General features: G+C 42.1%; 1 protein-coding gene across 1 annotated transcript in view; it reads right to left on the bottom strand.

Moving 5' to 3' along the window:
• The window catches only part of LOC110336731 (phosphatidylinositol 3,4,5-trisphosphate 3-phosphatase TPTE2-like), a 94,745-nt gene that overhangs the window by 34,943 nt on the left and 43,208 nt on the right, over window positions 1–16,594 (bottom strand). Inside the window, exons 14-20 of the mRNA XM_029531927.1 lie at window positions 12,473–12,592; window positions 10,189–10,288; window positions 9,998–10,061; window positions 9,147–9,211; window positions 2,547–2,607; window positions 1,211–1,292; window positions 1,003–1,091 (exon numbers count right to left, since the gene is read on the bottom strand). Of these exons, the coding sequence (XP_029387787.1) occupies window positions 1,003–1,091; window positions 1,211–1,292; window positions 2,547–2,607; window positions 9,147–9,211; window positions 9,998–10,061; window positions 10,189–10,288; window positions 12,473–12,592 (581 nt within the window). The remainder of the gene's footprint in view (window positions 1–1,002; window positions 1,092–1,210; window positions 1,293–2,546; window positions 2,608–9,146; window positions 9,212–9,997; window positions 10,062–10,188; window positions 10,289–12,472; window positions 12,593–16,594) is intronic.

The raw sequence follows: 16,594 nt of genomic DNA, 5'->3' as shown, positions 1-16,594 counted from the left end.
AGAAAATGTGGTACATTTACACAATGGAGTACTACTCAGCTATTAAAAACAATGAATTTATGAAATTCTTAGGCAAATGGATGTATCTGGAGGATATTATCCTGAGTGAGGTAACGCAATCACAAAAGAACTCACATGATATGCACTCACTGATAAGTGGATATTAGCTCAGAAACTTAGAACACCCCAGATACAACACTTGCAAAACACATGAAACTCAAGAAGAAGGAAGACCAAAGTATGGATATTTCATTCCTTCTTAGAAGGGGAAACAAAATACCCATGGAAGGAGTTGAGCCAAAGTTCAGAGCAGAGTCTGAAGGAACAACCATCCAGAGACTGCCCCACTTGGGGATCCATCCCATAAACTACCACCAAACCCAGACACTAGGCAGATGCCAACAAGAGCTTGCTGACAGGAGTCTGATATAGCCGTCTCCTGTGAGGCTCTGCCAGTGCCTGGTAAATACAGAAGTGGATGCTCACAGTTATCCATTGGACGGAGCACAAGGTCCCCAATGAAGGAGCCAGAGAAAGTACCCAGGGAGCTGAAGGGATCTGAAGCCCCAGAGAAGGAACATCAATATGAACTGAACAGTACCCACAGAGGTCTTTGAAACTATACCATCAATCAAAGAAAACACCTGGTGGAACTTGTGGCTCTAGCTATATATATCAGAGGATGGCCTAGTCAGTCATCCATGGGAGGAGAGGACCTTGATTCTGTGAAGGCTCTATACCCCAATATAGGGGAATGCCAGGACCAGGAATGGGAGTGGGTGGGTTGGGGAGCTGGGGGAAGGGGGAAGGGATAGGAGATTTTTGGAGGGGAAATTAGGAAAGGGGATAACATTTGAAATGTAAATAAAGAAAATATCTAAAAAAAAAAAGAAACTAGTATTTTAAAGTGTTAATGATTAATATTAGCCACCTGTGTTCGCACACATCAGTATTTCTTTCCAATTTCTTAACCAAGTGGAAAAGAAAAAACAGCGGTGTTACCTTTTCCCCCCTTACAGTGAATCGCGACGACGTTCTCAGGATCTTGCGCCATCCAATTATTTACTTCCTTGGAGAACAACAACATTTCCCTGATTTCAAATATAAGATTTTTCATTCAATGAAATTGTTTCCAGAACAATACTTCTCTAAAACACCCAGCCCAAGGTAATTAGCCCTTTTCTGACAGTCAATGTGGCGTAAGACTCACTCAAGAGTGGGAACATTATGATCATCAATCATGATTCTGCGGACCCTGTAGTGGAAGTGCTTAGGGTCATAAGCTCTCTCACCTAAGAGAAATAATACGTATGTCATTTATCTGTGCCTAGTGACATGGCAAATGTTAAAGTTATAAATGGATTTAAAATTTCAGTTAGAAATTCTTTATCTTCCAGAGTAGCTTCCAGTTTGCTCTAAAAATGAAATGTCAAAGCTGAAAAAGAAAAAGGTTGGTGGTTATCCACCTTGGAAAACTAAACTCATTTATAAAGAGGTCTCACCTTTAGCTTTCCAGTGTCTTCTCAGTACATCACCATGGGTATTAGAAATCCCAGAACAGAGACAAATATAGCTGATAGAGCTGCTAGCTCCTAAGAACGTTCATTGAATATACAGGCATTGAACAGGACACCAGAGTCGGGGTGGTAACCAGGGGAACAAACTTTTTCTTACAGGGTTGAGCTTTTGTTTTAATCCAGCACCCCCCCCCATTATACCTAATCTAGATAGGTTAGAAGATGGAGTTGGTAATTTTTACACCTTCAGTGTAATATAGAAGGAAATAAAGAATAAATGTTGTTATTCTAGAGCCACAAGAACAGGCCTTACTGACACAGCTGACCTCTGCTCTGCCCATCTGATCCTTCCGGGCCCACCTCAGTCTCTCTTCTAACGTACTTTGTGCCAACCAGCTAACTTCCCTGTCATATAAGGCCAACACATGATGGGGGGTTTTATTCTGACTTCCCACTACTAGATATGTATGAAACAAATGAAATCTCAGAGAGGAGTGTTCGTACAATCTGTTCTCTATCTAGAGCACCCCAGTAGGGAGGGAGTCATGTACATACTGCATAGACCAGGGAGGGAGTCATGTACTTACTGCATAGACTGGGGAGGGAGTCATGTACATACTGCATAGACTGGGGAGGGAGTCATGTACATACTGCATAGACCAGGGAGGGAGTCATGTACATTCTGCATAGACCAGGGAGGGAGTCATGTACATTCTGCATAGACTGGGGAGGGAGTCATGTACATACTGCATAGACTGGGGAGGGAGTCATGTACANTAGACCAGGGAGGGAGTCATGTACATTCTGCATAGACTGGGGAGGGAGTCATGTACATACTGCATAGACTGGGGAGGGAGTCATGTACATACTGCATAGACCAGGGAGGGAGTCATGTACATACTGCATAGACCAGGGAGGGAGTCATGTACATACTGCATAGACCGGGGAGGGAGTCATGTACATACTGCATAGACTGGGGAGGGAGTCATGTACTTACTGCATAGACTGGGGAGGGAGTCATGTACTTACTGCATAGATTGTACACTTGATAGTGGTTTGGGTGCTTGGTATCCAGGAACCGCACAACCTCCTAAAGAAAGACACAAGAGTTACATCTCCAGTGTCATCCAGAAGGAAGCTTGGAGAGAGAAGTAACTACAAATGGTTACTATTGTTTCACCTGCCTCTCATTGGCATTTTCTAGGGGAAATTCCCCCAATGTGAGGATATGTAGATTTTACATCATATGTGTCTTGCTAAGAAAGAAGGCTGAGGGAGATACTCTTATCAGCCTCTGCTGCAACTCGAATTGAATGCCCCCTATAAGCTCACAGTTATACACTTGGTTCCCTAGCTGGTGGTGCTGTTGAGAAAGTTGTCCTAAAGGAGGTTGAGTTTTGCAGGTAGAAATGGGAGACTGTAAGGAGGCTTTATATCCTGTTGCTACTTCTTGTTTACTCTCTGTTTCCTGAGAGTGGATCCAATGCGACCAGAAAAGAAATTCCCCAGGACACGTAATTATCAAAACACTAGCTTGGTACTGCTGCCGCACTCCTTTAATCCCAGCACTCAGGATGCAGAGACAGGTAGGTAGATCTTTGTGAGTTTGAAGCTAGCCTGGTCTACACAGTGAGAGTTACAGGATGGCCAAGGCCACACAGAGAATTCCTGTCTTGAAAAACCAGGCAACTAACTAACCAACCACGCAACCAACTAAGCAACCAACCAAAAACCACTAAATGTACAGAACCAGAAAAGAATATTAAAAAGCTGCAGGGGGGAAAATACAGGAACATATAAAGGCAGTCCTATTAGAACAACATCTGACTTTTCAGTGAACACTTGAAAAGCCAGAAAGAACTGGTTGGATGTTCTACAAACTTTGAGAGACCGTAGATGTCAGCGCAGACTATTATACCCAGCAAAACTTTCAATCACAATAGATGGAGAAAGAAAGATGTTCCATGGTGAGGCCAAATTTAAGCAGTATCTATCTGCAAACCCAGCTCTACAGAGGACGGTCAAAGGAAAGCTTCAACCAGAAGAGGCCGATTCTTTCACAAGCTTCCACAACAAGAAGTCTGGGATTATCTTGCCTGTGTTTATACACAATGGCCACACAGGAAACTTTTATTTATTTAATTTTTAAAAATTGTAATGAGGAATAAGGCAAGATTCTGCTCTCATCTGCACCACCCATCACATAGTTGGATTTCATGATGCCTTATGCTCTTATGCCTTTCAAATGAGTTAAACTATTTTGTTGTTGTGAGTGTTTTAGGTTATAATACTATACACTATTCTAAATTTGGGGGTTTTGCTGTTGTTTTGTTGGTCATTATACTATAGGACACAAATGAAATTCTCCTACTTTACAAGAAGATAGTAGGATTTAAATGTTAGGGATAGTGATGAAGGGCTATGAAGTTCTGCTTTTCTCATGCAAGCACTGCTCTTACAGGCATCAGTGTAGCCTCCGTAACTTCTTACTGTGTCCAGATGTTTATTGCTAAATCGCTGTGTTGCAGTGATTTCCAAACAATTAAGCGCTGGTATTGAATGCAAATCTGACTTTGCTCTTATGTATTTTGGGCTTTTGACTATTTTCCCACTCTTTTGTATTTGCCATTTCTACATCAAAGCAAATTTCTGTCTTGACTTTTTTTTTTCAATCACTGGACCCAAGAATTTCTTTCCTGCTGAAAATGTTTGCCTTTCTGTTAATATATTTATTGTAAAAATGGATGTATTACTTTAAAAATATTTCTAAAAGACAATTTAAAAAATGATGAACTTAAATGGTAGATGACTGATGTTCAATAGGAACAGATTTTGCTCCATGTATCCAGGTCATCTCCAGGGTACAAAGCAATGTACTTCAGGATAGCAAAATATTTTGTGCAGACATGGAAATAATTAAAATTGGTTTTTAGCCATACAATTTGGAAATAGGTTACAGGAATTGTTTATTAAAAGAAAAAAGAATTTTACTGTTTGGGTATTTCATCTTTATAAATATAAAGAACTTAAGTTATGAAAAATTAAATATGTATTTAATTGTTTATTCCCTATTTGGGATACTTTGAGTTCTGGTATTGTTTTCAAAATTGGTTGATTTAAGTATGTTGTATTCAAATAAGAGCTCATTAGTTTCTTTCCATACCATATAAAGTTCTTTTTCAAAAAAAAAAATCCTAATAATCATTGTGGCCCTAATGTTTTGTGCTTTGCAGATTTTTTATTTGTAAATACAAGACTCTTTTTAACAAAATAGTGTTTGCATTCAGCTTGCAACTAAATATTTATAATTATTGTATAATTATAAACAAAAATACATAAAGCTTTGGATATAGTTACATAGCAAAAAAAAAAAAGTTAAAATTGTTTACTTCTTTATGGGCATGATGATCACAGTGATGTGGCCCTCCTGGGTACCAGTTTCCTGTATTAGTTTCTTTCCCCATTATTCATGATGAAACACCTGACAAGGAGCGACTTTAGGAAGAGAAGGGTTTGTTTGCTTGTTGTTGTTGCTGTTGTTGTTTGTTTGCTTGTTGTTGTTGTTGTTGTTGTGGTGGTGGTGGTGGTGGTTGGTTTGCATGGAAGCATGACAGCACAGTGATTCATCCACAGCCTAGAAGAAGAGAGTGGGCAGGGAGTGGGTAGGTAGGTTATCAAGTCCCTAGATCCTCCTGCAGTGATCCACTTCCTTCAGTGAGGCACCAAGTAATAAAACCTCCATCGTCTTCTGTAACATCACTGCCAGCTGGAGACCAAATCTGCAGATACATGATGCTTTGCAGGATCTGTCCTAGTAAATTCATAATGTATACTTATACACAATAATAGTCAATAGTTTTAAGTGAAAAAAATGTTATACATATATGCTTGAGTTCCAGATATATTCTAAATCCCTTTATAGTTTACTCAGTGTTTTGGTATAAATCTATCTTGACTCAATCTGTTTTACCTCCGTTTTCTGATCTAACTAGTTAGATGGCCTGAAGACTCCAAATACCCTCCAATCAAATGGACATAAAGTATTTAGAGTAGCAGTTTTCAATCTGTGGGTTATGATCCCTTTGGGGGGTCAAATAAGATAACAGATACTAACATTATTATTCATAGCAACAGCAAAATTACAGTTATGAAATAGCAATGAAAATAATTTTATGGTGGGGGGGGGTCACCACAACAGGATTAGGAAAGTTGAGAGCCAAAGACATAGTTAATAGGACAAATTGGCAACCTACAGATTGGGGAAAAAAAACTTTGCCACCCTATATCCAATAGAGGGCTAATATCTAAAATATATAAAGAACTCAAGAAGTTAACCCCCCCCAAAACCAAATAACCCAATTAAAAATGGGGTACAGAGCTAAACAGAGAATTTACAACAGAAGAATCTTGAATGGCCGAGAAGCACTTAAAGAAAAGCACCAAGTACTTAATCATCAGGGAAATGCAAATCAAAATGACCCTAAGATTACACCTTACACCAAGCAGAATGGCTAACATCCAAAACTCAAGGGACAGCTCATACTGGAGAGGATGTGGAGAAAGAGGAACACTCCTCTACTGCTGGAGGGATTGCAAACTGGCACAACCACTCTGAAAATCAATCTGGCCGTTCCTCAGAAAATTGGAAGTAGATCTACCTGAAGATACAGGTATACCACTGGTCCTAGGCCCCCAGCACATATATAGCAGAGGACTGCCTGGTCTAGCCTCGGTAAGAGAAGATGCTCCTAATCCTTGAGAGACTTGAGGCCCCAGGGTAGGGGGAGGTCTGGTAGGGGAGAGCATCCTCTTGGAGACAGGGGGCAGCAGGGAGAGGATGAATGAGACTGTGGGTGGGGGAGGGGGATGAGGGCATTGGCTGCATTGTAAATAAATAAAATAATAATTTTAAAAATGTAAAATGTAAACTGAAAAAATAAAAAAAATAAAGTTGAGAATCAGTGTTCCGCTACACAATCTAATGCAGTTTCTGTCCCATCCACAATAAAGTGTGACCAGCCACACCTTACAAGGCCAAACATTACAAGGTAGCTCAGAAGGTATTAGGATGGTAGGTAAAGTGCATGTAGATTTTCTCAGTAGCTGAGCCTTTGAAAGCTACAGCCCTTGAAGGTTTCCCTTCAGATGGGAAAGCAGGAGGTGTCACAGCCCTCTTTGAAATCCCTATTGCAACAACTCCATCCTTGATTTTACACCTAGGCCAAACCCTTCCCTGCTCCTATGCGGCACATCCCTTGCTGTAGGAGCAACAAGTGCTACAGTCTCTCTTATTGAGGTGGCAGCAGTGACTGAAACTGCAGATGCTTTCACTGTAGCATCTGTTTGTTTGCTAACCTCTGGATCCCACATCTGGAACATTTTAGCTACTTAAAGGCAACACTGACCATTTCTTTTTGAGTAAACTTCAGGGTTATGAAAATTTACCCTCAGGTTGGGGAAGATAGTTCTGTCTGTAGAATGCTTGCTTTCGAAGCATGAGAACCTAAGTGTGATCCCCCCACCACCAAATCCTCGTTCAAAGGCTGGATGTGGTTAAATGCTTCCCCCCACCCTAGCCCTGGAAAGTGGACAGAGGCACATCCCTGAGGCTCACTGGCTGCCCCGCCCAGCCCTGGAAAATGGACAGAGGCACATCCCTGAGGCTCACTGGCTGCCCCGCCCAGCCCTGGAAAGTGGACAGAGGCACGTCCCTGAGGCTCATTGGCTGCCTAGCCTAGCCTCCTTGCTGAGCTCCAGCGTGGTGACAGACAGACTGTCTCAAGAACAAAGTGGATCAAAGTGGATGGTACCTGATAATCAATACTCACAGTTGTCCTCCGGCCTCCACATACGTATGCACGTGTGTGTGTGTGTGTGTGTGTGTGTGTGTGTGTGCATTTTAAAGAAAAAATTTACCCTATGCTTTGTATCTTCAATGTCAGTCAAAATGTAACCCTGTACACAAAGCCTTCCTTCCTTCCTTTTCCTTCCTTCCTCCCTCCCTCGCTTCTTTCTTTACCTCCCTCCTCTCCCTTCTCCTTCCTTCCTTCCTTCCTTCCTTCCTTCCTTCCTTCCTTCCTTCCTTCCTTCCTTCCTTCCTTCCCTTCCTTCCTTCCTCCCTCCTTTCCTGCTTCCCTCCCTCCTTTCTCTCCTCCCTATTTCCCTTCCTTTTTTCCCCTTCCTTTCTCCCTTTCTTTCTCCTTTCTTTTGTGTAGCCTTGGCTGTCCTGAATTTGCTTTGTAGACCAGGCTATCCTCAAACTCAGCTATCTTGCTTGCCTGCCTCCTGGACTAAGGGCATGCACCGTTGTGGGCACAGAAGTCGTTACACATTACACTCACAGAGAAGCACTAAGAGTTCCAGGAATGTTATTCACACAGGTGTGTCTTCTCAGTGGAGGAAATAAAAATCAAATACCTGCATTCTATCCAGAAAGCTGAGAGTGGATTTTGTTAACAATCTGGTGCCCCTTTTGCTATCTGTGGAGGTAGACACCACCACCTTTTGCTGTGGAGGCAGACCTCATCCAAATTCCCCAGAATGCTTATCCCAGATTCTGTCCTCCCCAGACCATTACCCATCCTTAGGACAGTGTCACATGTACTTCATGGCCTGCTAACCTCTGCTCTGGGTCAGAGACCACACTAGATTCTAGGACTTGTAGCTATAGAATACACCCTTGTGGTCACATGTACTTTGTATCTGAGTTTCTATGTAGTCACACCTCAACTTTATTGTGCACCTGGAATTAGACTGACTGTTGCCTGGAAACCTTTTCCCAAATTGTCCTGTGTTTTCCATATGTAGCAATGAGCTGCCTGGCATCAGACTTGATCCAAGTTGTCAAAGTCAACCTGCACCAAGTTTTTACTCTTATCTCTTTTCGAGGTTGGCTTCTTGCCTGGATACCTGCAGGGACCCCCTTCAAAGCGCCACCATATCCTTAACATCATTTTTTTTTTTTTAAAGATTAAGGAAATCATGGGATGCTTTAGTATCCTACGAGGAGCTAACTGTCCCCAGATGTCAATCTTTCATTCATTTGTCAACCTCAACTGAAAATGATGTCCTGTCCAAGATGAGCAGGCTGTTATTACCGAGAATGTGTCCTCTCAAGCTCTCTGAAGCTTAATCTGAAGCTATCTATGGCAGAAATAATAGCGTCTATTTGAGCCTGCATTCTGAATGAAACAATCCATATTCACGAAAATTGATTGTATTTGGATACTTTGATTAAAAAGTAAAGGGATTGATAACTGTCAATCAATATCCAAGGAGATAACAGTTTAATAACTGATAGAAACCTATAGTCTAGAGTCATTTAAGCAATGCTTTTCTGTGGATTTTCAGCTAAATGAAGGGTTTTTGGTGACAGTCAAGCTAGTATTAAATATGACTAAATTGAGACCAGCTTTATAAAAAGAAAAGTGACTTGATTTAAGCAAACTATACCTAACTCAGAGCTCCCAGCTCAGTCTTCTATAAAACACTATCATCTATCAAAGGATGAGCTATCCATAAAGCTATCCTTGGAGTGGGGATTTTGGGTCTTAAGGTTGTTCGAGTCAAGTCTCTGACTCCAGCACACACTCACTGAGCGGTGAGCACCGGCTGTGGGGATAGCCTTACCTTGATTGGGTTTCTGTAGAAGGACTCCCTTCCAGACGATGGAAACGACATGGCAATAATACGCTCTGGAAGTCAAAGTAATCGCTGTAATGAGCATCGTGACAGAGACGACGCAGCAGACAAAAAAAATTCACCTACGTATAATGAAACTCCTCTTTTAAAACTAAAAAGTAACATTCAAAGAAGAAACAACACATTCTCATAATAATCAATATGATATAAAACATGAAATTATCCAATATAATAATAATAATTATTAAACTGACACAGTTATCTTAAGACTCAGTTGGTTCATCCCTGGGCCATAGATTTTTGTTGGCCTAAGTCTCTCATTTTATTAGTGGGACTATACTTTCTTTTCTTTAGCAAACCAAACAACCAAGCAACCAAACCAAACCAAACCAAACAAACAAACAAACCAGCCTGGACTCTAATAAAGGCAGCAAGTCCCTTAATGTGTGGAGCTCACATGACTCAGGGAATTTGAGATCAACAGAGTAGAAAACTCTACTTCTGGAGCTGTAAGAAGATTACGCAGACTCTTGGTATCCCCAGAAATAAGATTAAATACCAGAACTGAATAATTGAAAATTCAACGAAAAATATTTCAGGCGATAATCCATTCCGCCTCCTGTAAGAGAATCAAGTGGCTCTAGTTTGAAATGACATGAACTGGACATGAAATGACATGGACCTGTTGTCCAGGTCATACTGCCACAGTGACATACATGCTTGTGGGTAAGGAGTGCTTTGGAATAACATGGCAGAGGAAGAAGAGAATGTGGTACCTATGGCTCGTGAGCAAAATTCAACATTTTTCTAAACAACACTGATGGGCAAGTTTCACCAACCAGTGACGTAAGTGAGGTCTAGGTCGAAGCCATCCTTCCTGTAGCGCCGCTTGTTACCCGAAACCTGAATTGGGAAATCATAAAGTTGTAACCCATGAATCAGTGGGAAGAACAACACAGCGTGTGTATATGCCTACAAACCTCACACCACGTTTCCCCGAGACACAAGGCAAATGTGTGCTCACACTCACCAGTTTCCTGGTCAGCCGTTCAAGTTGTCTCTTTTGGTGAGCCAGTTGCAAAATCCTTACCAGAATGAGCAGTCGTAGGGGCCGAAGTAAAACTGCCAGTCTAAATCAATGTATAGTTGAAAATGTAAATATCCAGTTTTTTTTCTCCAGAAACAGGATGTTTGGTTAATATGGGTTAAAGTTAACACTTTTAAAATTAATTACTTATCAAAAACAGAATGTTTGGTTAATATGGATTAGGCTTAACACTTTTATAACTAGTGATTTATTTATTTTTGGTAGTGCTGTGGACCAAGGCCAAGGCCCTGTGCATGACTGACAGGTTACTCAACATTGACTCTACATTGTTCTGTATTCAGTTGGGAATGGTGTGGCTCTTGGCCAGAACGGTGATGTTTTTACCCCCATGGAGAAGACAAAGGGCAATGTCTTGAGACATTTCCAATTGCCTTGCTGTTATTTTGGTGTGTTGCTACGATAGCAAGTATGTAAAGGCAGGGGATGTTGATAAACACCTCATGAATGGTGACCTAGCCAGGCAGTGAAGGCGTGCACCTTTAATCCCAGCACTTGGGAAGCAGAGGCAGGTGGATTCCAGTGAGTTTCAGGACAGCCAACACTTTACAGAGAAACCCCCCAAATATATAAATGAATGGCGTCCTCTTCCAGAATTTTCTGGCCTAAAATGTCCGTAATGCTAAGTATGGGAAGGACGGGCTCAGAACTCATCCTTTAACACAAGTTAAAAGTTAAAAGTTAAAAGTTTCTCTTTTCCTTCCTTGTGTGTGTATGCCTGAGCATGTGTGCAAGTTCATCCATTGTCACCTGTGTAGTTTCTATCAGTAAGCAGGACCACGCTACTCTCGGTGAAGACCCATCTGAGAAATGACAAACAAGGACGCTGGCTGGTGTTTCTCCTGCTATCAAAAACACCAATGGGGAGAACCTACTGTTCTGAAACACTGGGTTCTTAATGTGAAGCCACATGAACAAGCCACCAGGGAAAGCTCTTTAAATGTGGACTGAAGGGACGGCTCCGGAGGGACAAGCACTTGTTGCTCTTGCAGGGGACCAGGGACATGGCAGCTGAGAACCATCTTCGGTTCCAGTCCTAAGGGACCCAATGCCCCATTGTAGTCTCTGCAGTCACCACTCCCTTGTGGCACACATACACACATACATACATACAAAGGCAACACACCCATACATATAAAATAAAAATAAATAATAAAAATAAAGCACGGGGTAATAGGCCCCAGAGCCAGTAATTCAGTGTGTCTCAGGTGGCTCTTGTGGGATTGCTTCAGTTCCAACACACAGCACATTTAGTTGAATACTGGATTGAAGTCCCGGGAAGTTAGGGTACCAAGAGAAAACCAATTATTTGACATTTGATAAACCTACCTCCCCATCTTCATCCCAACACACACACATGTTCTTCCTTCTATATTGCCACAGTCAATAGGAGGGTGAGAGCGAGGGAGAAAGATAAGGGTGAAGAAGAGGGAACTCTCCTGATAGATCCTAACAGTTCAGACTTTACCAGGGGTTTCTCATTTCTACTACAACCATACCACAAACCCTTCCTCACTGCTGCCTGTCTGTGTTACGTCCCGGCTTCTTGCTGTGTTTTCTGCTCTTTAGACATCTTCATTGGAGTCATTCAAATGATACACCTGCTTCATACTCTCTTGGTTATAGGGAGAGCCCAGGACTACAGAACTTTACATATAAGGCATTTGTGGTTGGAGCACAAATGGGAATTGATAGATCATTTCATATTGTAAAATTAAAATTGATGTAAGAGGAGGTGAATCTAGTTTTCTTCCTTTGCATATTCTCTTTTATTCATCTAAAGATTCTTAGAGGTATATCCTTAAATGAACCCTACATGCCAGCATCTTTTAATTTCAAAGTAAATGGAAGTTTTTTTTTTTTTAATAAACATTGTGCTTTTTTTTTTTTTTTTTTTTTTTGGTTTTTTGAGACAGTTTCTCTGTGTAGCCCTGGCTGTCCTAGAACTCACTCTGTAGACCAGGCTGGCCTCAAACTCAGAAATCCGCCTGCCTCTGCCTCCCAAGTGCTGGGATTAAAGGCGTGAGCCACCACGCCTGGCTCAACATTGTGCTTTTAAATCACTTACCAGGTATATAACCAGAGAGTTCAAAGTTAAAATATTAAATAAAACCAGGGAAATTCAACAACAACAACAACAACAACACAGAAACAAACAACCCAGAAGAATGAAGGGGGAGTTTTGAGAGGTAAGCCAAATGTCTCATACCTTGGGATGTCTCTGAGAAAGTGTTGGTCATAAAGTACATAAATGACAGCCACAACCAGAGTCACACCGATGACCACAGTGTCCAGGGTGTTCAGTACATCGGAGAAATAACTCCGTCTCCTGGAGCAGGGAGACGGTAAGGTTTCAACGCACAAGTTATTCATGAAGGACTCTATCTTCAGCCCTATTGGCAGTCCCAAGAAGAATTATGTGTGTTATTCTATATTCTCCTGAGAGTCCAACCCACGTACAGGTCCCCACCCTGTCAGCTGCATGTAATCCCGTCCCAAGCACACTGTTTTGTGGGATATGAAGGTTTCCTGGAGTTGGGGCTTAGCTTGCAGACTTTGAGGGTTATCACCCGTGCTGGGGTAGAGTTGTTTAGTAACACAGCTGTTCAAGCTGACCATGCTTCTGTAGTTCACTAAAGCGAAAAGAGAATTCCATCTTAATGTTTAAAACTCACCATCAAGACTACTGGACTAAGGGAAAATTAGAATATTGATTTTAAATTTTTGAGTTAGTACATTTTCTATTTATGTATCTATTGCTATCATTCATCTTTCTTAGTTTTCGTTGGGTTTCATGGCTGTGAAGGGGCAGTGTGACCAAGGTAACTCTTAGAAAGAAAGACAAACATTCAATTGTGGCTGGTGTACAGTTTCAGAAGACTTAGTTCATTATAATCACTGCAGGAAGCATGGCAGCCTCCAGCAGATGTGGGACTGGAGGAGCTGAGAGTTCTACATTTTGATCTGAAGGCTGCTAGGAGGAGCTACATAGGTGTACTTACATATGAGACCTCAAAGGCTACCCCTACAGTGGCACACTCTCTTCAACTAGACCACACCTACCCTAACAAGGCTATTCCTCCTAACAGTGACAATTCCTGTGGGCCATGCATTCAAACATGTGAGTCTATGGCAGCCAAACCTATTCAATCTAGCATATTCCACTCTCTGGCCTCTATAGGCTTTTAGCCATAACATAATGCAAAATGCATTTAATTCTACTTCAAAAGTCCCCATAGTCTATCATATTCTCAACGATGTTTAAAGGTCCAAAGTTCAAAGTTTCTTCTGAGAGTCATGCACTATCTTAACTGCAAGCCCCTATAAAAATCAAAATTAAAAAAAAAAAAGCAGATCACATACTTCCAACACTGCAGAGTGTACATTGCCATTCCAAAAAGTCCTACTGAGGAACGACTGGACCAGAAGCAAGACCAGAAACCAGCCGGGCAAACTCTAAACTCTACATCTCCATGTCTAATGTCCAACTCCTTTCAGCTTTGTTGACTGCAACACAATTCTTTCTCTTGGGCTGGCCCCACTCCCTGCTAGCAGCTTTCCTTGGCAGGTGTTCCATGGCTCTGGCATCTCTAACATCTTGGGGTCTTCAAGGCTACTGGAACTTCACAGCTTCGTTTTTCAAAGTCTGAGGTCCACACATGATCTTCCGGGCTCCTCCAAAGGGCTTGGGTCACTTTTCCAGCTCTGCCCTCTACAGGACACACAGCTGTGGCACACACAATGAATCTTGGTTATGGATGACTCTACTCCACTGCTGCTGCTGTTCTTGGTGATCCCATAATACTGACATCTCCAATATGCTGGGGTCTTCCACTGTAACTAGGCTTCCCTTTCACCAATAGCCTCTCATAGGCTCTCTTCACGGTATCAAGCCTCAACTTCAACTGCCACTGAGGCTGCACCTTCACCAATGGCCTTTCCTGTCCTCTCACAGTGCCAATCCTCAACTGTCCATGATGCCTTTATGCCTTCAAAACCAGTACCACCTCCATGATTCTTACATATTACCAAATTTGGCTGCCAAGATGAGCTACAACCTTGGTTATCTCAGGATCACAGCTTCTTTGTACTCTTAGGGAACACTACCCAGAAGACTTTACCTCAGGGATGCTGGTCTCTTCTTAACCACTGCTTATTTCTTAGCTCCAGTTAACCAGCATTAATTGTCCCAGTAAACCTCTTCTATTGTATTCTCTGCCAAGTTCTACTGCTTGCTGAGACTGAAACATGACCCTTTCCTTCCATTATATTTGCACCAGCTCTCTGCTTTTCATCATTTCCTAACCCGCCTAAGCTTGGACATCTTGGAACATCCTCTGTGGATGGACTTTGAACTCAGACATCTGTCTCCTGAGTGCTGGGATAAAAGGCACATACCATCATACCTTGACCTAAGCTTTTCTTTAATTCCTTTCCATTATACACATGACCACTATTCATTAAGATCTTGATTAGAGGTTTGTTGTCTTCCTGCCTCAAGATCTGGAGCACATTGCGCCCTCCATTTCTAGACTGTAGTTCATTTCAAATAGAGCCAAGTTGACAACCGAGAATAGCCATCCCAATCCATTCTATGTCAACTTTACACAAAATCATATTTCCTTATATCCAAGTGAAAACTATGACCATGTCATAATAATGCCTAACATGATAGGACTCTCCCTCATACAACTACAAACACATAATAAATTTAGAATAGTTGTCAATGTCCCCATCTCAACATCCTTTTCACAAGATGGAAGCTTAGCTGGGACCTTGACCTGAGGTCACCACTGCCCTAATCTGTTCATCTTGTTCAGTACAGGACTCAGCTCCATACTGGTTCTTGATGCTCCTTTAATACTTGAACCATACATTTTTGTATATTTCCTTTCTAAGCTTGCTATGCTTGATCAAAACATAAATAAACCACAGGGCAGAGTCGATGCTAGGTTGCTTTGAGATTTCCTTCCTAAATGTAATTAATCTGAATCTCTTCACTTTAGCCTCAGGCAAACTTTTCAGATAAGGGCAAAGAGTGGTCACATTCTTCACCAAAATATCATCAAAATGAGTTCTATGCAACATTCTAAAATTCTTCTCCTCTGAAACCTCTGATCCAGGATCCTGGAGTTCAAATCACCCTCAGCACCAATGTTTTCCATATTCCTACTAGGATCACCCATCAAGCACCACTTAAAGCATTCCACTGCTTTCCAAATCCAAACTTCCCAAATACACATTCCTCCAAAAATCCAAAACCAACCAATCAACTCCCCTCTGCCCCTCAAAACCTAACAACAACCACCACCCAACATGATCAGGCCTATCACAACAACATCCACTCCTGGACCAACTTCTGTCTTAGTTATGCTTTCATTGCTGTGAAGGACCAACATGACCAAGTCAGCTCTATGGATTCAGAGTTTTAGCCCATTATCATCATGGCAGGAAGTATGGTAATGTGTAGGTAGATGTGGAGCAGGAGGTGTTGAGAGTTCTACATCTTTTAAAAATTATTATTATTATTAGATATTTTCTTTATTTACATTTCAAATGTTATCCCCTTTTCTGGTTTCTGCTTTGAAAATCCCCTATCCTATCCCCACCTCCTCCTGCTCACCAACCCACCCACTCCTGCTTCCCTGTCCTGGCATTCCCCTACACTGGGGCATCAAGCCTTCATGGGATCAACAGCCCCTCCTCCCATTGATGTCCGACAAGGCCATCCTCTGCTATATATGCAGCTAGAACCATGGGTCTCTCCATGTGTGCTCTTTGGTTGATAGTCTAGTCCCTGGGAGCTCTGGGGGTTCTGATTGGTTCATATTGTTGTTCCTCCTATGGGGCTGCAAACCCCTTCAGCTCCTTCAGTCCCTTTTCTAGCTCCTCCATTGGAGACTCTGCTCAGTCCAATGGTTGGCTGGGAGCATCTGCCTCTGTATTTGTCGGGCTCTGGCAGAGCCTCTCAGGAGACAGCTATATCAGGCTCCGGTCAGCAAGCACTTGTCATCCACAATAGTGTCTGGGTTTGGTGACCGTATATAGGATGGGTCCCCAGGTGGGGCAGAGTTCTACATCTTCATCTGAAGGTAGCCAGAAGGAGACTGTCTGCTGCAGGCAGCTGGGAAGAGACTCTTCTGCACTGGTTGTAGCTTGAGCTCATATATGAGGCTTCAAAGCTCACTTCCATCATGACATGCCTACTCCAACAAGGCCACACCTCCTAGTAGTGCCACTCCCTGTCGGCCAAGCATTTAAACACAAGTCTACTGGGGCAAAACCTATTCTCCTCCTCTCCTCTCCTCTCCTCTCCTCTCCTCTCCTCTCC

This window comes from Mus pahari, chromosome 19 (assembly GCF_900095145.1).
Source record: "Mus pahari chromosome 19, PAHARI_EIJ_v1.1, whole genome shotgun sequence".
NCBI lineage: Eukaryota > Metazoa > Chordata > Mammalia > Rodentia > Muridae > Mus > Mus pahari.
Note: the sequence above shows the minus strand (reverse complement) of the source record. Positions and strands in the feature narration are given on the sequence as shown.